Source organism: Gymnodraco acuticeps, unplaced genomic scaffold (genome assembly GCF_902827175.1).
Source record: "Gymnodraco acuticeps unplaced genomic scaffold, fGymAcu1.1, whole genome shotgun sequence".
Lineage (NCBI taxonomy): Eukaryota > Metazoa > Chordata > Actinopteri > Perciformes > Bathydraconidae > Gymnodraco > Gymnodraco acuticeps.
The window spans coordinates 1,191,454-1,210,944 of NW_022991219.1; the positions used below are offsets into that span (position 1 = coordinate 1,191,454).

Sequence of the window (19,491 nt, forward strand, 5' to 3'; positions counted from 1 at the left end):
TTTCCTAATACTTGTACTGTAAGGGGGTTTTCCAGACACTGCAGTAGCCTCTGAGTCATCACTGTGTTAATCTGTTAATCTTTCCTCTCATTCTCTATCTCTATCTCTGATCTCCCTACAGAGCTTTCACAGTGACAGCTATTGCCCAGATGTGCATTCTGGGTCTTATGTGGGTGTTTGGGGCCTTCCTGTTTCAAGAGGACAACACAGTGGTGGCATACATCTTCACTATCCTCAACAGCCTGCAGGGAGCGCTGGTGTTCTTCATGCACTGCCTACTGTCTAAACAGGTAGGAAACGGCAACTGTGGGTTTGTGAGTGTGTACCTGGGAAATAACATAAATAGTTACACAATAAATAAATGAACTACAAGAGAAAGTGTTAAAATTAAGATGGAATCATTTTGAGCTGTGAATGTTTTTCTGATGTTCTGCTGCCCTCTGCAGGTGAGAGAGGAGTACGCCCATTTCCTTTCCTGTATCTGCACACCACAGAAGAAGAGATACTCAGACTTCACCAGTACCAATCCCTCCAGTAGTCAGTCACAAGTAAGTATTAAGCGACCTCACTTCTTAACGCCTTCTAAGTTACGTACACTACTGCTTTAGAGTGCAATTTGGAGTATTTATTTTTCATTTATTTGTAACATTAAGTTGTTATGGAGTATGTTTACATTGTGGTATTGCTTCTCTGCATTGTTTTTAAACTTGTACCATTTGTGTTCTTATAGGCTTTGCGAAGTGGGCAGCACACCGGAGAATCCCAAATATGAAGTGCTCTATCTTTGAATGTAACTCATAGATACACCTTTACTCTATATGAGCTAGCTCTGATTTTAGGTTTGCATCAATTCAAACAAAAATCCAGTCATTATTTAATTACTATAAGGTCAAATGGCACCAATTACTTTTATAGATATAACTAATCAGGGGCCCTCCCACTGGTTGCATGATACATCTGGGTGGAATCTGAGTTAAATCGCAGGCCTTTTAGACCCTAAGGAAGTTAAAGGGACCACATATTTTACATCTCAAAAACCATAAACTTGGATCCAAAAACATGATTAGCACACTTTGCCAGTCAACTGCATTATGGGCCAAAGTTGTATCCCATTGTTGTCACAGCAGGCAAAAACGTCCCTGTTTATTTGGGAACTGCTTACTAAAAGATGTTCAAGTATCCTATATGTTTATCCAACACATATCACAATCATACTATAAGCTGTATTGACTTTGGAAGGATTCAAAGTAAAACATAAAAACTGTACATTGACAGAGTATTTATTTTCAAGCGCAGAGAAATACGTCTACAATATGTAGGCAACAAGAACATATGAGTTAAGCTCTTTATGTTCAAAGCATGAGCAATCAGTTTGCGCAGAATTGTATAAATGCTTTTGGTAAAAGAAGGGTGGGTGTGCCTTTTGTTCAAGGAAATGTTCCATTACTTATTTGTTTCCATATAAAGTAGTGGCAGAGAAACAACTGATTTATGATGCACATGTCCCAAGTGCCTCTGATGGTCCCGTCATGTTCCTGAAAATCCTACGTGGGCTTCTGCAAGGATTTTATGTTTGTAGTTTGTTGATCTTTCTTATACAAAATAAGTGATTTTTATTCACTTGTGGCTTTAAAAAAATAATCTTTATTGATTTGCCATAAAGCTATGTCTTTCTCACTAGTTTATGTGAAGATATAGAAATATGTTTCAATTAGCAAACAAGAAAAACAAATACAGCCAAAAATAGTCACTCTGGAAATACATGAAAACAGACCCACCCATTCCCATAAGCCAGCAACTTCCTGCAATCAAAGTGTTTAAATGGAGTTAAATTCCATTTTGTTATCATGTTTTCTTATTATAGCTGATAGAGTATGTGTCCACACATTGTTAGTGAATTTAAGAATCACATCCCTGAAATGAGAACTTTGACTATTTAAATAAGGTATATTGATGGGAGATGTACAGACCTGTGTTTCTTTATGTTATTGCACTTTTCTGTTATCAAAATGATAGTCAAGCACATCCTCACTTAAATGGTGCATGTGATAATCAAAAGACTTGAGAAGCAGCTTCATCTACCAGAACAGTTTACGTTTTAAAAAAAAACCAGTTACTTGCTGTATAAAGCAACCAATTATATATCTTCTACTTTATAGAAATTGATCAGAGACATTGATCTGCAGAAAAAAAAGACAAAATGGTAATTCTTTGTATGTGATTGGTGTGTCCTGTACCTTTTTTTTAAAATCGCCATGAGCCTGATTAAGACTACTCTTATGTTGGTTTTAACAACTAAACTGTTCTGGTATGGCTGCAATTTTTTGTGACCATCGTTACCTTTAATTCATTCATTGCAAAATGTATTTGTATGTGAAAAAGCTATGTGCGTTATGCAACATTATTTTGTGAATGTAAGAAGCTTATTGTAAGAATAGATGCTCTTTTTTAAAGGTAGGCCTATAAGAACTTATTTTTCTATTTTGTAATTGTGTATGTATTTTGGTACTGTTCTTTAGAATATGCACACATTTTTATTAAAGCTTCGATTTCATCTGTGAGTGTGTGGTTTGTAATGATGTGATGACATTCCCAAGCAGATATTGATTGATTGATTGATAGAGATAGATTAATGGATGTATGTTTCTTGATATTTGACATTTTAATACTTCAGAATTAAAACTTCAAATGTGCCAATAGGTTGTGCAATTGCTTACATTGCGTTTATGATAAATGTAGCACAAGTCATAACGTGAGCAAACTGACGCATTACACACAGGACCGACCATCCCTTGATAGTTAGCTATTATAGATTAGATATTATTATATACCTTTCATTGGGAAAGTGCGTAATTTTCTTCCAACAAATCTGAGGTAGCCCTATTTGTGCTTTTTGTATTTATCCAACATTATGCTATGTTATAAGAAATAAAGTTCAAGAGGACATGTAAAAACGCGAATTTAACCTACTTAGCTAGCTAATTAACAAGTTTCAATTAGCAAACAAACTGCCTTAAAATTCAGCTTGTGCCGTTTATTATCCAACAATTAACTGCTGCCATTTTCCGGGCTTCAACTTACACTTGTTGACAATACTGTTTGTAATGCAGTTCATTTACTTGTAGCCTATTCGGTCAATGCGTTCACCACAGATATTTTCGATATGTGTCAATCTATCAGTAAAGCGATCACTTGATGTTTTTCCTATTAAATGAGACATTTACAATTGAATAAATCAGAGTCTCCGTGACATGTTGTTATCTTCGGGGGGATGATTCACACCGCAGGGAGCAACGAGGCGAGCAGTGACGCAGCGGTTTATGAGTTGTAACATGCTCTGCTGTCAGCTCCAGTGCGCCTCGTCACCTCGACTATTGCAGACTACTTCTGACAACTCTTGTGGGGAAAAAGTTAAGTTTACTGACACATTTGGACATATGAAGGAGCGTTTTGCTACTGATTTCTTAGTGCAGCAGGATTAAACAGGTAAGCCTTGCTCTCTCTCAAACTTGAATTCTATCGTGATTGTTTTTGTGAATTATGTCACTGTTTACATGCGCACAGGTAGCACCATGCATCTGCTGAGTGGTGTAACAGCGTGTCTCAGTGTGTTTTGGGATGTCAGACTGCTCTCCCTCCCCTGGCTGTGCAGCCTGTTGGCAGGGCTGGGGCTGTGCTTTGTCTGGAGGGGCTCCTGGAAGTTCATATATATAGCTATATGCACCATCAAAAGAGACCTAATGTAAGGAGTTTGAGTGAAAATGCACGTGTTACTTATCTTCCCCAACTTAATTGCTATTTCTAACTTCCTTTTATTCCTCCCTTTTCTTTTCTTCATTATTTAAAAGGTGTCTGGTTGTGATACTGCGAGTAAGGTTTTCCATGTACCGTAATCTGCGAAATAGAAGCACCATCCCTGCCCTTTTTGCACGGATGGTTACACAGCACCCAGACAAACCTGCTTTGATCTATGAGGCTACAGGAGAGGTGAGGAATAAGCGCAGATTACATATAAATGCAGCTTTAACAGCATCAGCATTTTCACTGAGAATCATTAAACGTCAAATAGAATCACAGACTGTTACTGCATTTCCATATTTCTTTATTCCAGGTTTGGAGTTTCAGGGACCTGCAGGAGCGGTGCCATGCTGTGGCTCACTGGGCCCTGGCTCAGGGGTGGGCCGAGGGAGACGTGGTAGCCCTGTACATGGAGAGCCAGCCTTCAGTGGTGGCTCTATGGTTGGGTCTGGCTATGGTCGGCGTAGAGGCCGCTCTCATAAACCACAACCTCCGACTGCACTCGCTGCTGCACTGTGTTGGCGTGTCTGGTGCTCGGGCAATGGTATTCGGGACAGAGATGAGAGAAGGTATAGCTTTTTATGGTGTTTTATTTCCTATAATAAAGTGCATTTACAAACAAATCCAGTCCAAGTGACATTGATATATCTCTCTAAAAGACATCAGGCCACATGAATACAACTATATAAATAAATAAGTTCTATATTTAAAAAAGGAACACACTGTTTATTGCACTCATTTTAAAATACTCAACGTTTGATTGAAATGAAGTATTATTTCAAATCGTTGCTAAAGGCAATACATCATGGTCTTCCTGTGAATTTACCCTAGGCCTAATGGATAAGGAACTTGTCTGTTACAACAAGATTACACTTGTTGAGTTTTTTTTCTGTGCATTATTTTCCAGGAGACAAAACAACACATTCATCCAAAGCAAAAAAAAGCTCAAGATCAATATCTTCAGTGTTGCCGGAAAATCTCAACACTTGACCAAATCCAAAATAAATGCACACAACAAAAACTGTTTATGGACATGCCATAACAGTTACTAGAATGCCTCTCTTAAATCCTTTCTTAACGTAGTTTTCAGCTGGATAGATATTGTCCGGCTGATCCTCTTCAGACACATTTGTAACATGTGACTTTGTATTGTCTCCAAGCGGTGTTGGAGGTACGGGGGTCTCTGCAGCCCCACATGGTTTTGTTCAGCAGTGGTGAGCAGGTCGATGAAGAGGAGCTGTGCGGCGCTCAGAGCCTGGATGCCCTGCTGGAGGGTTTTCCCAAACACCCGCCCCGCTACACACTCAGGAAGGACTTCAACGGTGAGGCTCTGCTGAGTGTTTGTGCATGGAGGTTTCTGGTATGACTGTTGCCATATCATTTACTTATGTTACAAATGATTTGATCGCAACACCTACTTTTCTTCAGCAAGTCTTTGCCTGCTACGGGTGATATGCTCCCTGCCAGATAGGAGTGTGCTCTAAAACAGACCCACCAACTCACATCATAGAGATACTGAATGTCACACAACAATTAAATGCATTTAAAGGTGTTTTTTATATGGTATAGTATATGTAAACCTCCTTCCTCACTTAATTTTGAATATTATGTGATATATCTGGGTATTCACCTTTTATTAATTTGATGATCTGTACTGTTATTACCTTTGCCATCACATGACATTCCTAGGTGCATACTCTTCAAGTCTTTGCTTGTCAGACATACACAGGATCTGGAAGGAGAGACAACATGTTAAGGAATGATGGGGAATTCTGGGATGCATACCACACACGTCAAACATTGGCAAATAGACAAAAGACTGTTTCTTTGGAACATTCCCTAAAACAATTCAGCTTTGCGAAACTTAATTTGTTTCCCCTATGTTTTCTAACTCTTCATGCAGACAAACTTTTTTACATCTACACTTCTGGTACAACAGGAATGCCTAAGGCTGCTGTGGTGGTGCACAGTCGGTGAGTTTATCTGTGATCTCATCTCAACGGATGATGCATTTATGTTTATGAAGGGAACGAAAATGAAACAAATCTCTAAAGCACATTTTTTAATAACACTTGCATTAGCAAGCTTTAGGAAACCCTACAGGACAACTGGGCCAAATTGCTTCAACTCATGATTGGCTCACAATCATTGCACTATTTTTCTTTGATTCTTATAATTTTGAATTTGATATGATATAATTATATTTTATATTTATCTATCATAAATTCACCAAAGACAATAAAGCATCTTATGACTGGTTTTACAACCAAGAATCTCATTTATTATTGTCTATTTGGAAACTATAGGAAAGCTTAATGTAATAATACATTCAGATATACAATATTTAAGTGTTTGAATTAAAATCAGGACCATAAGGATCGGTTTGGTGAAGATGTTCGTCAGTCAGTTTATTCCATCATTCTCTTCAGGTATTTTCGCATCGCTGCCTTTGGTTTTCACTCATTTGGCTTACGTGATGATGATGTCATCTACAACTGCCTTCCCCTGTATCACTCTGCAGGTAGGCCTCACTCTCTCAGCCAGTATGCTCCTCATATTATACACATTGTGTTTCTTTAAAATGCGTTATCAAAAAAGTGTTTTAGATGAACCCTTACAAAAAAAAGCCTGTCATCATCCCTGATGTATTTCACTGTCAAAGTATAACATCAACCCATTTGTACCATAATGCTTCTCTGCTGGTGATAATCATGTTTAATTACAGTTCAGAGTATGTTATACTCTCATTAGTGAAACATTACCACACCTGTCACAAATAACAGCAAATAATCTGCTATCATTCTTCTTGTTTGAATAAACCCTAACACTAGCTGGTATTCAAGTTATTGTACTGTATCCTTATGTCCCTGTTGCATCATCATAACAAAAAAATACAAAACCTATTGTAATTTATTTTGCTTTTTATTGACTAAGATCCATTGTAACATATTGATCAAGTGTAGGTGTCGATTAGACAGAGCGCGTTTTGATGGCAACCACCGAATCAGCTGTTCGTTTTTAGTCTCTGCAAAATCCTCTTTCACCAACACGGGGTGAAAAGAATGTTAGTTAGTCGTTTAGCTAAACAAATAGCCTGTATGTTAGAAATTAGGTGAGGCTACAACTTGTTCAATATGTCTTGCAGCTTACAGTGGCTACATTGAAAATGTGCTAATGTTGGATTAACAAAAAACACTTGTTGTCATCGCCACAACAGAATGCCTACTTCCCATGGTCCTGATTGGACAATGGGACGCCAACAACATTTTGCATTTTTACCCGCTCAATGAAGGTTTTTTAACTCGAGGCGTCCAGGGTGCTACTGCAAATGCTAAACGCTCAGCACAGGAAAATAACCGAGCAAGGCGTTTCTCTCTCATCAAAATCAATTAAATAAGATTTGACCCCATCTTTCAAATGCGTTCTGTCTGATTTGGGCCTTAGTTGACCATAATCATCATATTTTCCTACTTTTTGTGTGCATTTCACTTAATGTGTTTATGGGAAATACAGGTACCATCATGGGTGTCGGCCAGTGTTTGCTTTTTGGTTTGACTGTTGTAGTCAGAAGAAAGTTCTCAGCCAGTCGCTTCTGGGAGGACTGTGTCAAACACAACTGCACTGTGAGTACACACTGCCAACAAGATAAATGATCAACAAAGACTGTCCAACTTATTAAAAAAATCTATTTTTTGTCAAGGTAATTCAATACATAGGCGAGATTTGTCGTTACCTGTTGGCCCAACCGGTCCGTTCATCAGAGGCACATCACCGGGTGCGTGTTGCCATCGGTAATGGCCTCCGTCCTACTGTGTGGGAGGAGTTTGTCAAGAGATTCAGAATCAGGCGAGTTGGGGAATTTTACGGCGCCACAGAGTGCAACTGCAGCCTCCTGAACATAGATGGACAGGTGTGTGTTTTGGACGTCTTAAAGGTAGAGTGTAGGATTTTCCAAACTGCATCCTGTCTCACGTCATGTCCTTCATGTTCAGGTGGGGGCGTGCGGCTTCAACAGTCGCATCCTCCCGAGCTTTTACCCCATCAGGCTGGTCAGGATGCAGGAGGTGAGCGGAGAGCTGCTCAGGGATTCACAAGGACTCTGTATTCCATGTCTGCCTGGTAAGAACACACACACACTTACACACAGCTTAGTTGCAGACACAAAGCCACACATGTTTCAAAATGTTTTATTTCCTCTCCCATGTCTCTGTTTTCTGCAGGTGAGCTGGGCATGTTAGTAGGACGGATCACCGACACTGATCCTCTCCGGAGGTTTGACGGCTATGTGGATGAGGAGTCCACCAATAAGAAAATAGCTCACAATGTCTTCAAGATGGGGGATTCTGCTTATGTCTCAGGTATGTTTCATTGTCTCTTTAGAACACAGTCAGATCAAAGCTTGACTTATGCTTTACACATCTGCGAGGGTCCCAAGTGGTCACAAGGTGATGTAAAACCATCAAGCGCAACCCTTTATGGGGGTCCTTTTTGCACTTTCTAACTAAGTGAATGCAGATGGAAGAAAATTGAGAAATATAAGAAGTGTGGCAGGAAGTGAGGCTATACGAACACCTATCTTACACAAATATAGCCCTCGTTTCATGTCCTCTTTCTGTTCTGTCACAGCAGGTAAAATCGAAACACAGTCGCTCCTCTTCTTAGATTATCATTTTCTAAATTAAACTCTTCAACAAAACCAAACATGAGTTCTCGATATGTTGCCCACCTACAGTTTGGGAGAATATTGGTGTGCAGCAAGAAAAACCTGCATCCAGTTTAAAAAGCCCAAACGTTTACTGGTCATTGTTCCATATCAGCCCATGTCTGTTCGGAAAGCTTGACTGGGCTTTAATGATGATGGACTGTCTGGGTTCATACGTGTTTCCTCCCACAGTCTGAACACTTACAGTATTACACAGCTGGATTGGAGACTTTAAATATAAATGTAATTGTTAGTGATTCACTGTCTGTGATTGAGGACTGGAAACCCATTGCACAAAGCCACAACAAATGATGATCAATAGATACACTCCACTTTATTTAACCCTTGAAATGACGATTCTTCCTCAGAGAAACACAACTGAACTACATACACCCACAGACACACTCAGGGTGTTACACACACTGTGGCCTAAGGAGACATTAGAAAGCATGCGACAAGTAATCATGAGAAAACTGACACATTTGCAAACAACACAGTGGAGCCAAATGAATCATCATCCGATCAGATCAAAGTCAAACCTGTACTGATGAGTCATCATCAATACAGACTTTACCTTGTCTTTGTCTGATACTCTGTGATGCCCTACAGGGATAATGACTATTTTTACGTTTGTCTCTTGTCTGTTTTCCTCTCTCTGGCTGTCCTTGTTTTCTGTCTCTCTGTCCCTTATCTTTAGGTGACATGCTGGTGATGGATGAATACGGCTACATATATTTCAGGGACCGCAGCGGCGACACATTTCGTTGGCGAGGGGAGAACGTTTCCACCACAGAGGTGGAGGGGGTCCTCAGCCGCCTGCTGGGACACACTGCTGTAGCCATCTATGGAGCGGCTGTACCAGGTGAGACCAGACAGTCTCAGGACGGGAAGAAACATTCACACATGAATGCAAGACTAAAGATTAAGGGCTTAATGCTGGAGTTACATCCTATAGTCTCCTGTTTATGACCTCACTTGTCTGTCTGCATGCAGGAGTGGAGGGGAAGGCGGGTATGGCAGCAATAGCACACACAGGAGGCCAGTTTGACCTTGATGCATTCTTCATCGCTGTACAGAAAGCCCTGCCGCCCTACGCACGGCCCGTCTTCCTGCGACTTATGCCATCTGTTGACACTACAGGTGATTCATTGATGCAAACACACGCAAACACACGCAAACACACACATTCACAAAGTCACATCTGAAGTTACGTTTTCATTTTTGTCCTCAGGTACCTTTAAAATCCAGAAAACACGGCTGCAGAAGGAAGGTTACGAGCCACAAGACGAGAGTGAGAAGATGTATTTTCTGAACAGTCGGGCTGGGTGCTACGAGGCTGTTACTGAGGAACTATATAAATCCATCATGGAGGGGACGGCGTGTCTATGAGACAGAAGAGGCTGTTAAAGAAGATAATGTTCATATTTTAAAGTGTAAATAGAGAGAAGGAAAACATAGGGACCTATTTACAGACACAAACACGTCTGTAAATATCTATGGTAAATAATAAAGTAAATATCTGATTGTGATGCTTTTTATTTTCTGCAATTAAATAAAAACACATATTTTGAAAAACAACACATTTAATACAGTTTTTTGGATCACATTTGAACAGAAGACAATATGAAGAGTTTTACACATATCATCCAAAAAACTGTGACAAGACTGGAAAAATTCAACTTTCAGATTTGTAAAACTTCATTTTTTATCTTCTGTTGTTCCAGAAGGTAACATACTGATGAGCTCACAGCAAATATATATTTTCACACAATATAAAACAACATGAAATATAATCAACTCATAATGTATTTAAAACCAGACTAAGAGTACACCTATGCTAGCAGCTGACAGTGAAGTAACATTGGCTATAAGCACCAAACACAGAGTCCAAGTGATGAGAACCATAGAGGTATTCATTTTGCAGGTATTTGTTAATAAACCAAAATACTGGACAAATTGAAATATCGGCCACACGAGGCTTTATGCTGAGTCCAGGAATCATCAAATGAATAACATTTCCCTCTGACAAATATACGATTGTACGTACCAAATGGCATGGCAATACATCCACTAGTTGGGACATTTTAAAGAAAATACAAATGTCAACCTCTTGTCGGCTCTAATGAAAAGTCAAGGGATCACCAACATCATCAGGATTCACCCTCTAGCAACAGCGGTAATTAAAGTTTAAAACTCTCAAAAATGCTACAACTACTGTCACAAACTAGATGAATGTGAAGTATTTTGTTAAAGGAGGATGAAAGAGTAATTAAGGAGCACTATTGGAGTGACTTTGATGGTTATTGGACTCAGGATTCATTCATTTGGATTCCCGCTGTATGAAGAAATTAAAGGACGGCGCGGAAGTGGAAACAATTCACAAAGGGATTAAACTGTTTAAAACACATGCTCAAAGTAAGCCGGATTTTGCCGATGTGTTTATGTTGATTCAAAAGTCGTAAATAATCTACAAAATGGAGGAGACCGATCTGATTGGAGCAACTGTGACAAATAATCCAACTGAAACTGGCATGGACAATGACTATGTTTTAAAAATGCGCTTATCCAGAAAAGCCCGGTTTGGACACTTTACGGGCAGAAGAAACATTTCTATAGAAAGAATTATACATTTCTGTCTTTTTATGCCTTTAGCTACTAACTTGAATTGTTATTCAAATTAATTAATCAATTATTTTTTATATTTTATTGTAATGTAGAGACAAGGCTTTTAGTGACAATCATGTATTGAGTACTTTTTTTTTTTTTTTTACATATAATTATATGTAAAAAGAAAAAAAAAAGTCTAAATATGATATTTGGCCTCAAATCATCTGAGGCCTGGCGCACCTCCTGCGATATTTGGCGCCCGCCCAAGTGGGGCGCGCCCCCCAGGTTGGGAACCACTGCTCTAGGGAACATGACTGTCTGAAAACACGCCAATCACTGAGTGTAATTTACAATCCTGGAGGCAAGCTTCTAGCACAACTTAAAACCAAGAATAACTTTAGTACGAATGGTAATGATGTTATTGTAATTCATTATGGCTGTGGGCTCTTGTTATTTAACACACGCATGATTAACCAAATGATCAACATGATTCATCTGGATTTGTTTGTGACTGTCAGACTCATTGTTGATGATGTTTAGGGCTCTGTTCAGTGACACATGGTAGGTCACATTGAACCTGGGTTTGCTGCTCTGTTTTTTGGTTTTGTTATCTTTTGACTTTTGCTCAGCGGGTTTTGTTTTAATGATATGGTTCTTCAAGGTGCCCCCCTGAGGTTTGGATTTCTTGTCTTCATTCAGACGTTCACTCTTCTTGCCGTTGTTATTTGTTGAAAGAGCGTTAATGTCTCCCTGTTTCCAGGAGTCATTTGTTATCACCTGATCCTCCTCAAGGATAGCAGTGTCCTCTTCAGGGACATCATATGACCCCAGGCTGACCTTCACTTTCTGTGCCAACACTGAAAAGTCCCCATACAACAATGTACTCTCAAAGTATGGGTACACCTTTTCAGTAAAGCGATGTTTAAACGTGAAAATATGTGTTTCAGTAGTGTTCAAGAATGCAAGCGTCCCTTCATCCCAGTCCAGCCTCACACGCAGGTTAGAGAGGTGTTGTGGGTTGAGTTTCTGAGTGGGAGCGGTCAGAGCCAGGTACTCTCCTTCCCGCAGGCTGATACACCAGAGTCCTGCCTCGGGACAGGCTGGACACCTCTGGACACTGCGTGAGCAGCCACACCGACTGCCCAACTGTTGGTGTCACCTCACCAACCTGTTGAAAACAATGAGGAACAAGATTAAATACCATGATGGATATCATAGCCTGGCAGCTCAGAGATAAATGTATCTTAATAATAATAATTCATTTTAACGCTTTATCAGGCGCGTCTACAGAGATACAAAAAAGATAAAAAGTCTAATTCAAATCAAGCAATAAATACATATTTATCACAAGGACACAGCATCAATCACAGATTTAAAAAAAACTAGTCTATAAAGGTGAGTCTCGGCTGGTGTTTTGAAGGTGGGGAGGGTAGTACTGTCTATGATTATTTTGTGGGAGTGAGTTCCAGAGGGTGGGGGGGGGGGGGGGCACAGTGGAGAATGCTCTGTCCCCCCAGGTTTGGTGCTTGGTTTGTGTGGGGATAGACAGGAGGTTGGCTTCTGATGAGAGAAGGCTGTGGGAAGGGTGTGGGGGTGGAGCAGGTCAGTGAGGTAGGAGGGGGCTTGGTTGTTGGCTTTGTGGGTTAGGAGGAGGATTTTGAAATGTATTCGTTGACAGACAAAGGTTGCAGGTTGTGAAGGACGGTGAAGTTATGTGTGCTGTATTCCTGAGGCTGAAACCCCCATCAGTATTTGTGTAATAAAATCAACATATGGGATATTGACAATATTTTAATGGCATAATGTATGGAATGCAATGATATTAGACTCTCATTGCACTATTATCGTAACAATATTATTGGTGTGCTTGCTTTATGGGAGAGGCCAGATAGAACATTTAAATGTTTTAAGAGGAGCTGAATTATTTTCATGATATTACAGTGTGTTTATTATTAACATGCTATCAATATTACACTTTTTAAATATTAAGGTTATTGTCAATACCTGTAAATAGTGACACTCCTACTGTTAAAGATGAGATAGGATATCAAACACTAATTTTACTTTCAGTGACAGTATGTAATAACAAAATAGCATATACCTAAAATATATGAACCTATAGTACTTTTACCATTAAAGAGCAACCTATAAATCATGTGTACTGATACTATTTTCTGAGGTCTTATTACCCAATAATTATTACTCATAGTTACAGTATAATTCTCAGACTCAGGATTTGAATACCTTAATATCCCAACAGTGCACTCCTGAGTCAAAGCCCTCTCTCGCCATGATGCAGGAATGAGGGTGGAAACTGTCTGGGTCAGCTGGGACATCCAGACACTGTGAAGGTCCAGGGGTGATATGGACACTGTTTAACCCGGGAGACACCCTCAGAGACAGGCCTGCTGTCCTGGGGTCAAGGGTCACAGGAGCAGGAAGACACAAAGGGGGGTCAGAGGGTAATGAAGAAGGGAGCAGGAAGTAATCACATACACACACTGTAAATATAAGGAAACTGACTGTAGGGGGCAATGTGTTTCATCTTCTCCCATTCAGCATACTGGAGGTTTCCCAGGTGTTTGGTCACTTCTATCAGAGGTCTGCAAACCTTCTGTGGTTCCCTGTCACCTGTACAGGTACTGCAGTACAATAAATAAACATTAAAATACAGTTGTACCGTTTCATTTGTATGTGATTGTGTGTGAAAAATACCCTGAAATGTCACATACCTATTCATTGTGTCTTGGTATTGCTGTTCAAGGTTACTGTTTAAAATACAAACACCTGACATTTATATACTTTTTGTGAAACATATGATTTGTGTTACCTTTAAAAATCCAGCCCCTTCTCCTCCTGCATCTAGCTCCTCTTCCACCAGTTGTACCTTCTCCTCCAGAGATGTTATCAGCTGATTCATTTCGTCTACCTGTTTTTCTGCCTCTCTCCTTTTCTCCTTCTGTTCCTCCCTGAGGACGAGCAGCCTGGCTGCTTCCTGCTCTCTCAAAAACTGGTGAAGGCTCTCAAACTCCTTCTTCATGTGCTCCTCTGTGAGTTCGGCCTCAGCCTGGGAAGAGTGGAAAAGGAAAGACATGTGTGAGGAAAACAGAGGAGGCCCTAAAGCAGTGAACCAATCATAAACTTAGCACCGGAACTTTTCTGATTGTTTTTCTAGTTGCAGCTCTACCTGGTTATGTCTGGATGCATGTTCACAGTTCTGTGTGACTTTCTCAAATTGCACCCTCCTCTTCTTCAGTCCATTTAGTGATGTTTTCAACTCCTCCTAGTGGTCGAAAGGAGAAACACGTTCTTAAGCGCAATGACTACTTATTTATTTGAGTAAAGTTCACTTCTATGACAGCTTCAGTTTGCAGATTGATGCACACATGTTTACCTTAAGCTTATAGAATAAACATTTTTACTGTGTGAGATATCTCAATAAAACATGGTAAGTAATCAGGCTGCATTCATTTGGATGTGAAGGACATTTTATATTTAAACAAAATGTGATCACACTATTGTTCTATGTTTGAAACTGCCAATTGTCTAATAGGTAGTTAAGATTAGTTAAATTGCTGCTTATTCTTTGGGTCATCAGTATGAATAAATCAGCCATTTCTGAATATACACCACTGACTTCACAGGAATTTCACAGAATACATTCACTCTCTGGGATTTAGGTTGAGTATTTGTGTCTGTGTGGTTCAAATTGCCTAATGAGACCCAAACATTCATTTCAGACACAATGATAGCAACAGCAATTACCGGCTTCACTTTCAGCTGGATGCCTCTCTAAACCTCACTCTAAATTCTGCCTGTGTAAACTAATCTTGGAATAACAGGCGTCATCTGTTTGGGCAGGAAAATAAATATTTACAGAGAAGGAAAAATGCTTGACTGCCTCCTTGCTATCCATTTGCTGAGAGGTCACAGGAAGCATGTTGATGAAAAAGTACGAGACAGGGGGCACCCTTCATCTTGGAAAAGATACATTTCCAATCTAAGAAGAGCCTGTGCCTTCGAGAGCTCTGCTGTTATTTGACGTCTTTGCACCACTGTGTTGTCTGGCTTTGTGGCAGCAGGGCGATCTTAACTGGAAGTCCAGAATTCAAGCACTCTTAACGGCAATCATCTGCCCTGCTGAAGTGTCCTCGAGGACCCCAGCGATTTCCTGCCAGCTGCTGTGTATCCAATCCTTCAGCGTGATACTTTATTGCTTTCAGTGGAGGAATAAAGAGACCTATTTCAGGCCTTTCACTTCGGTGATTACCTCATGGCAATTGCAATACCAACCTCAGAATCAAAAGATAATTAGATTGATAGGAGGGATTCAAAAACATATTTCCCTACAAATACATATTCTTATTTGCCTATTCCAATTGATCTTTTCTTGAGAAAAATAATGAATACTGAAACTAGCCTTCTACACAGGTATAAATGAAAAAATTTGAGGAGGGAAATATGTTTTTGTTAAGCAGCTCACGACAAATAAACATGAGAGATTGTGTCACATAAAGAATCTGCTTTGTTTTGAGGGGTAAGAGGCCTTTTACGCTATAAATACTTTTTACAAGAGGTGAAATACCCACTACAGCTATAACATTGATGTCTTCAAGGCAGTTAAAATGAGTTGCTGGCCTGACACCTTGCAGTCAGTAGCAGCCTCAGTCAGGAGGTAAACTCTGTGTCCTGCGTGGCTCACAGCTGCACCGTGTTCACATAAAGGCTCCAGGTCATCCAAACAGAACATGGTCAGGCTCTCTTCGTGTTCCTCACATGGCTCCTGAGAGTCAAACGAGTAGAGCGGTGAGGCGAGGTCTTCTGCCTCGGCTCGGTGAAGGGAGACAGGGAGGAAGGATTGGCAGCTCATGGTGGGGCCGCTGGTGGTCTCCATCTTTGAGGCCAGTCAAGTTGACTCAGACTTTAAGAGAGAGGACAAAAAAAGAGGGAGGAGTGGTGTGTTCTTGTTTTGGCATCTGTGTTGCATGTGTGCATCCATACATGAGTCCTAATTCATTCTTAGGTTACATAAAGTAGATCTGCTTACACGCCGCTTCTCAAACTTGAAGCTTGGCCAGCGTGTCTTCACCAGACGCAGTCATACACTCTGCATGTCATTCTGACTTTCATGACCTGCACTGATTTATGCATTCTCACATCCCAAGGCAGAATTCATTCCTGTGCCATCGCATGATACTTTAATTACTATATTCCACGAGACAAGGGTGTAGCACTGCTTTATTTCATGGCATATTAAGAAGAAGCAAAAATAATGTGTGATTTTGCACTAAATACATTTTATAATATTCTTGTAATGTGAGAGTTTCCTCTTTTTATTTTGTACTTTCTTACACACTGTATGCCAGGCCTGAGTTATGTCACATGGATACAGTTTCACTGGCCTTTGACAATTTGAGCTGCTCAGATCCAGAGAGCATGTATTTGACAGGTCAGTCATATTTCAGTGACATCACATGCTCTCTTTTGAACTGTATGACATATAATATGTTTATTCCTAATGTTCAACAACTCAGCGAGTACAGTACATTGTTAGACGCATATGACCCTACGTATGTCAACATATGCACCGTTGATATCTTGTTGACAAGTTTGCTAGCACTCTGTAGACGTATGCTGGCCTCCCATGGGGACATTGTGTTTTTTAGAACCAGGCCTTTTTTGGATGGCTTCCTCCCAGGAAGCTCACAATTAGCCTGTGTCCTGTTTGTGGTGAAGTTCAAATGATTTGTTTAATGTTGGAGCCACGGCTGCACTTAACTCAAGACACTTCACTGAAACTTGACTGAATGTTCTGTTTGTTAACTTCTATATTGAGAATTTAGGGTGTCCTGCAAAATGCAATTTTGTATATCTTTTATACATAAATATGTTTCCCCTGTGTGTCAGGGAACTCACAAAGTGTCAGAAAACAGAATCAGCTTCAACAGGGCTGAAATAGAGGGTTATGAGGCATGGCTAGAATGGGTGATCTGTTTGGTATTTTGAGCATAGACATGTTTTTTATATATTATTATATATCTGAGTCCTATAATATATGCCTAAAAATAGTATAATATAAGACCTTTAACACCGAAATATGTTAAATATATCTGGTACAACTTTTTCTATACTTGAGAGGAAGGGAGAGAGGTAGGGTGATTGAATCAGCAACTGTAACTCAGGTTCATGTTTACTTTATGGTATGTTCAGTTAAAGAATCACTGTTCACTTTGCAGTGCTAAACAGAGCTCCGTCTACTTTCACTGAACAAAGGCGAGTTTAGTTTAGCTTGCTAACCTCTGAACTCAATATGGTTGTTTGTGAAGGATAAGCTAGTGAAGTTTAGTTGGATAAGGATACTCTTGCAAATACATTTCCTGAATAAGAATGAGTCCCCTACATGTTGGTTTGTAACTCACTGAGAGCTCCAATGACTTGAGAAATTGACGTAAATGATTTAGTTCAGTTTCTAAGCCCCATAGATTTGTAAACAATGCAACAACACCTGGAAAACGTGGTATTGCTAACAATATTTCCAGAAACAATCCTTAATTTTTTATTTGTAATGTTTGATATTTTACTAAAAGGACACCTCGACCACCTTGTACATTCTCATAATCTCAACAAGTTGACACAAAAGTTGATAAAAGCTAAAGTAACAAACAAAATCCCAAACAAAGTTGATTTACTTTGGTTGGGTCCATTAGAGGGTTAAGGATTGTACCCACATGTATACTGAGATCTGTGAACATAGCTTGTGGTGTCCCTCAAGGATCAGTTCTCGGCCCCACCCTCTTCACACTCTACATGCTCCCCCTTGGCTCTATCATCAGCCGACATGGAGTATCATTTCATTGCTACGCTGATGACACCCAACTGTACCTCAGGATCAACCCTACCTCCTCTGCAGCCCTGCCTTCACCCACACTCACTGCCTGCCTGGAGGAGATACAGGCGTGGATGAAGCAAAACTTCCTGAAACTCAACAGCTCCAAGACCGAAGCCATTATAGTTGGCACCCCACACCAGGTTCGGTCATCCACCATCACCACCATCACCTTCTCCGGCCAGGACATTACCCTCTCCTCAATAGTCACCAACCTGGGTGTTAAAATTGACGCCCATCTGACCTTTGAGGCCCACATTAAACAGCTGTGCAAGAACTCCTTTTATTACCTCAGGAACATCGCCAAACTCCGCCCCACACTCACTCTGTCTGACGCCGAAAAGCTGGTCCACGCCTTTGTCTCCTCCAGGCTGGACTACTGCAATGCACTCCTCATCGGGATCCCCAACAAAAGCATCCAGAAGCTCCAATACATTCAGAACAGCGCTGCTAGGATCCTGATGAGGGTGCGCAAATATGATCACATCACCCCCATCCTTAAAGCACTACACTGGCTACCCGTGGAACTGAGGATCGAATTCAAGGTCTCCGTCCTCACCCACCAGTGTGTCCATGAAACTGCCCCTCCCTACCTCAAGGAACTCCTCACCCCCCATATCTCCTTGCGGACCACCCGCTCCAGCAACTCCAACTTCCTCAAACCCCCCAGGACTAAACTCCGTACTATGGGAGACCGGGCCTTCTGCTCAGCTGCTCCCAGTCTGTGGAATGCAGTCAGAATGCAGTCAGAAAAACAGCAACGGTAAGACTCATTTTCCGTTTTTTTGTGTGATGTCTGGGTTTGCTTCCCTGCCGCGAGTTTTGATCGCTCAGTGGTGATACTTATACCCCTGGAATCTGTGGAATCTCAGCTTGCTAGCTGATATCTTGTTTGTGCAGATCCGATAAGTAATAAAGTATTTCTACATCTACAATGAGTTCTGTGCTAAGTGCGTGAGCATTTTTTCGCTCAGGGCTCATTTAGACGCTTCTTGTGAGACATGTGTTTTGTTTCGGTAAAAATTGTTCGTATCGTCAGTTAGCTGAGTTTCTTCCCGTTTAGTGGGTATGACACATTAATGGATTATTAAATGTTAAGAAGCCCTGAGACACAGTTTCGTGAAAAAAAACAGGTTGTCACTCTTTCTGTCCTTTGTCATTCATGCTCAATGGGAGCAAGTGCAGCCGTTTACCAAACAACCACAAGTGCAAGTTAAAACGCACACATTAAAGGTGAACCCGACATATTCGCACATTTTTTTGTGATTGTTGGGAGAGTAATGTCTTAAATCTCCAAAATGGGTTCAATTTGGTATAGATCGGGTGATGGTGTGAATGCATATTTCCTGCATGCTATTGCTGGTAATACATTGCTGAAATTATTTCTTTTTGTGGATAAACAGTGCACATTGCTGACATCATAGAGATGTTTACTCCTCTTTATCAATGTCACCTCAGCTCAAATCTACTGATCCACATGAGGAACACACACAAAGTG

At 40.4% G+C, this 19,491-nt stretch overlaps 3 protein-coding genes across 11 annotated transcripts in view; 2 read left to right on the forward strand and 1 right to left on the reverse strand.

Annotated features, from left to right (window-relative positions):
* The window catches only part of LOC117561630 (adhesion G protein-coupled receptor E5), a 29,372-nt gene extending 26,811 nt beyond the window's left edge, over positions 1-2,561 (forward strand). The window contains exons 15-17 of the mRNA XM_034239160.1: positions 122-290; positions 447-548; positions 731-2,561. Of these exons, the coding sequence (XP_034095051.1) occupies positions 122-290; positions 447-548; positions 731-772 (313 nt within the window). The 3' untranslated portion in view covers positions 773-2,561. The remainder of the gene's footprint in view (positions 1-121; positions 291-446; positions 549-730) is intronic.
* A 771-nt stretch (positions 2,562-3,332) lies between these two features.
* On the forward strand, positions 3,333-10,068 carry LOC117561631 (long-chain fatty acid transport protein 1-like). Of its 2 annotated transcripts, XM_034239161.1 has the most exons (14): positions 3,333-3,486; positions 3,565-3,742; positions 3,849-3,987; positions 4,112-4,367; positions 4,959-5,120; positions 5,702-5,771; positions 6,228-6,319; positions 7,312-7,421; positions 7,499-7,708; positions 7,791-7,917; positions 8,019-8,156; positions 9,198-9,362; positions 9,494-9,640; positions 9,732-10,068. In XM_034239161.1, exons 2-14 carry the CDS (start codon positions 3,573-3,575, stop codon positions 9,887-9,889), a joined length of 1,944 nt encoding a protein of 647 aa, XP_034095052.1. In that variant the 5' UTR covers positions 3,333-3,486; positions 3,565-3,572; the 3' UTR covers positions 9,890-10,068. The 2 variants fall into 2 exon arrangements, with proteins under 2 accessions (XP_034095052.1, XP_034095053.1); XM_034239162.1 differs by lacking the exon at positions 3,565-3,742.
* Positions 10,069-11,259: 1,191 nt separating this feature from the next.
* On the reverse strand, positions 11,260-18,455 carry LOC117561603 (tripartite motif-containing protein 35-like). Of its 8 annotated transcripts, none has more exons than XM_034239120.1 (6): positions 18,284-18,455; positions 15,753-16,028; positions 14,295-14,390; positions 13,938-14,174; positions 13,352-13,749; positions 11,260-12,275 (listed from the first exon to the last, which is right to left on the reverse strand). In XM_034239120.1, the coding sequence occupies exons 2-5, from the start codon at positions 15,999-16,001 to the stop codon at positions 13,735-13,737; spliced, it is 597 nt and encodes a 198-aa protein (XP_034095011.1). In that variant the 5' UTR covers positions 16,002-16,028; positions 18,284-18,455; the 3' UTR covers positions 11,260-12,275; positions 13,352-13,734. The 8 variants fall into 8 exon arrangements, with proteins under 8 accessions (XP_034095011.1, XP_034095006.1, XP_034095009.1 ...); XM_034239115.1 differs by having other exon boundaries at positions 13,840-14,174; XM_034239118.1 differs by having other exon boundaries at positions 13,352-13,512; positions 13,631-14,174.
* Between the last annotated feature and the right edge of the window lie 1,036 nt (positions 18,456-19,491).

Bases quoted from the DNA above. Each gene is read 5' to 3' on its own strand.
- LOC117561631 (XM_034239161.1), top strand. From the start codon at position 3,573: ATGCATCTGCTGAGTGGTGTAACAGCGTGTCTCAGTGTGTTTTGGGAT. The intron at 6,320-7,311 runs GTAGGCCTCACT...TGGGAAATACAG, and splicing joins TCCCCTGTATCACTCTGCAG to GTACCATCATGGGTGTCGGC. The intron at 7,918-8,018 runs GTAAGAACACAC...TGTTTTCTGCAG, and splicing joins CTGTATTCCATGTCTGCCTG to GTGAGCTGGGCATGTTAGTA.
- LOC117561603 (XM_034239115.1), bottom strand. From the start codon at position 16,001: ATGGAGACCACCAGCGGCCCCACCATGAGCTGCCAATCCTTCCTCCCT. The intron at 14,391-15,752 runs GTGTCAGGCCAG...TTCGACCACTAG, and splicing joins AGGCTGCTACTGACTGCAAG to GAGGAGTTGAAAACATCACT. The intron at 14,175-14,294 runs GTAGAGCTGCAA...CACTCTTCCCAG, and splicing joins ATGCATCCAGACATAACCAG to GCTGAGGCCGAACTCACAGA.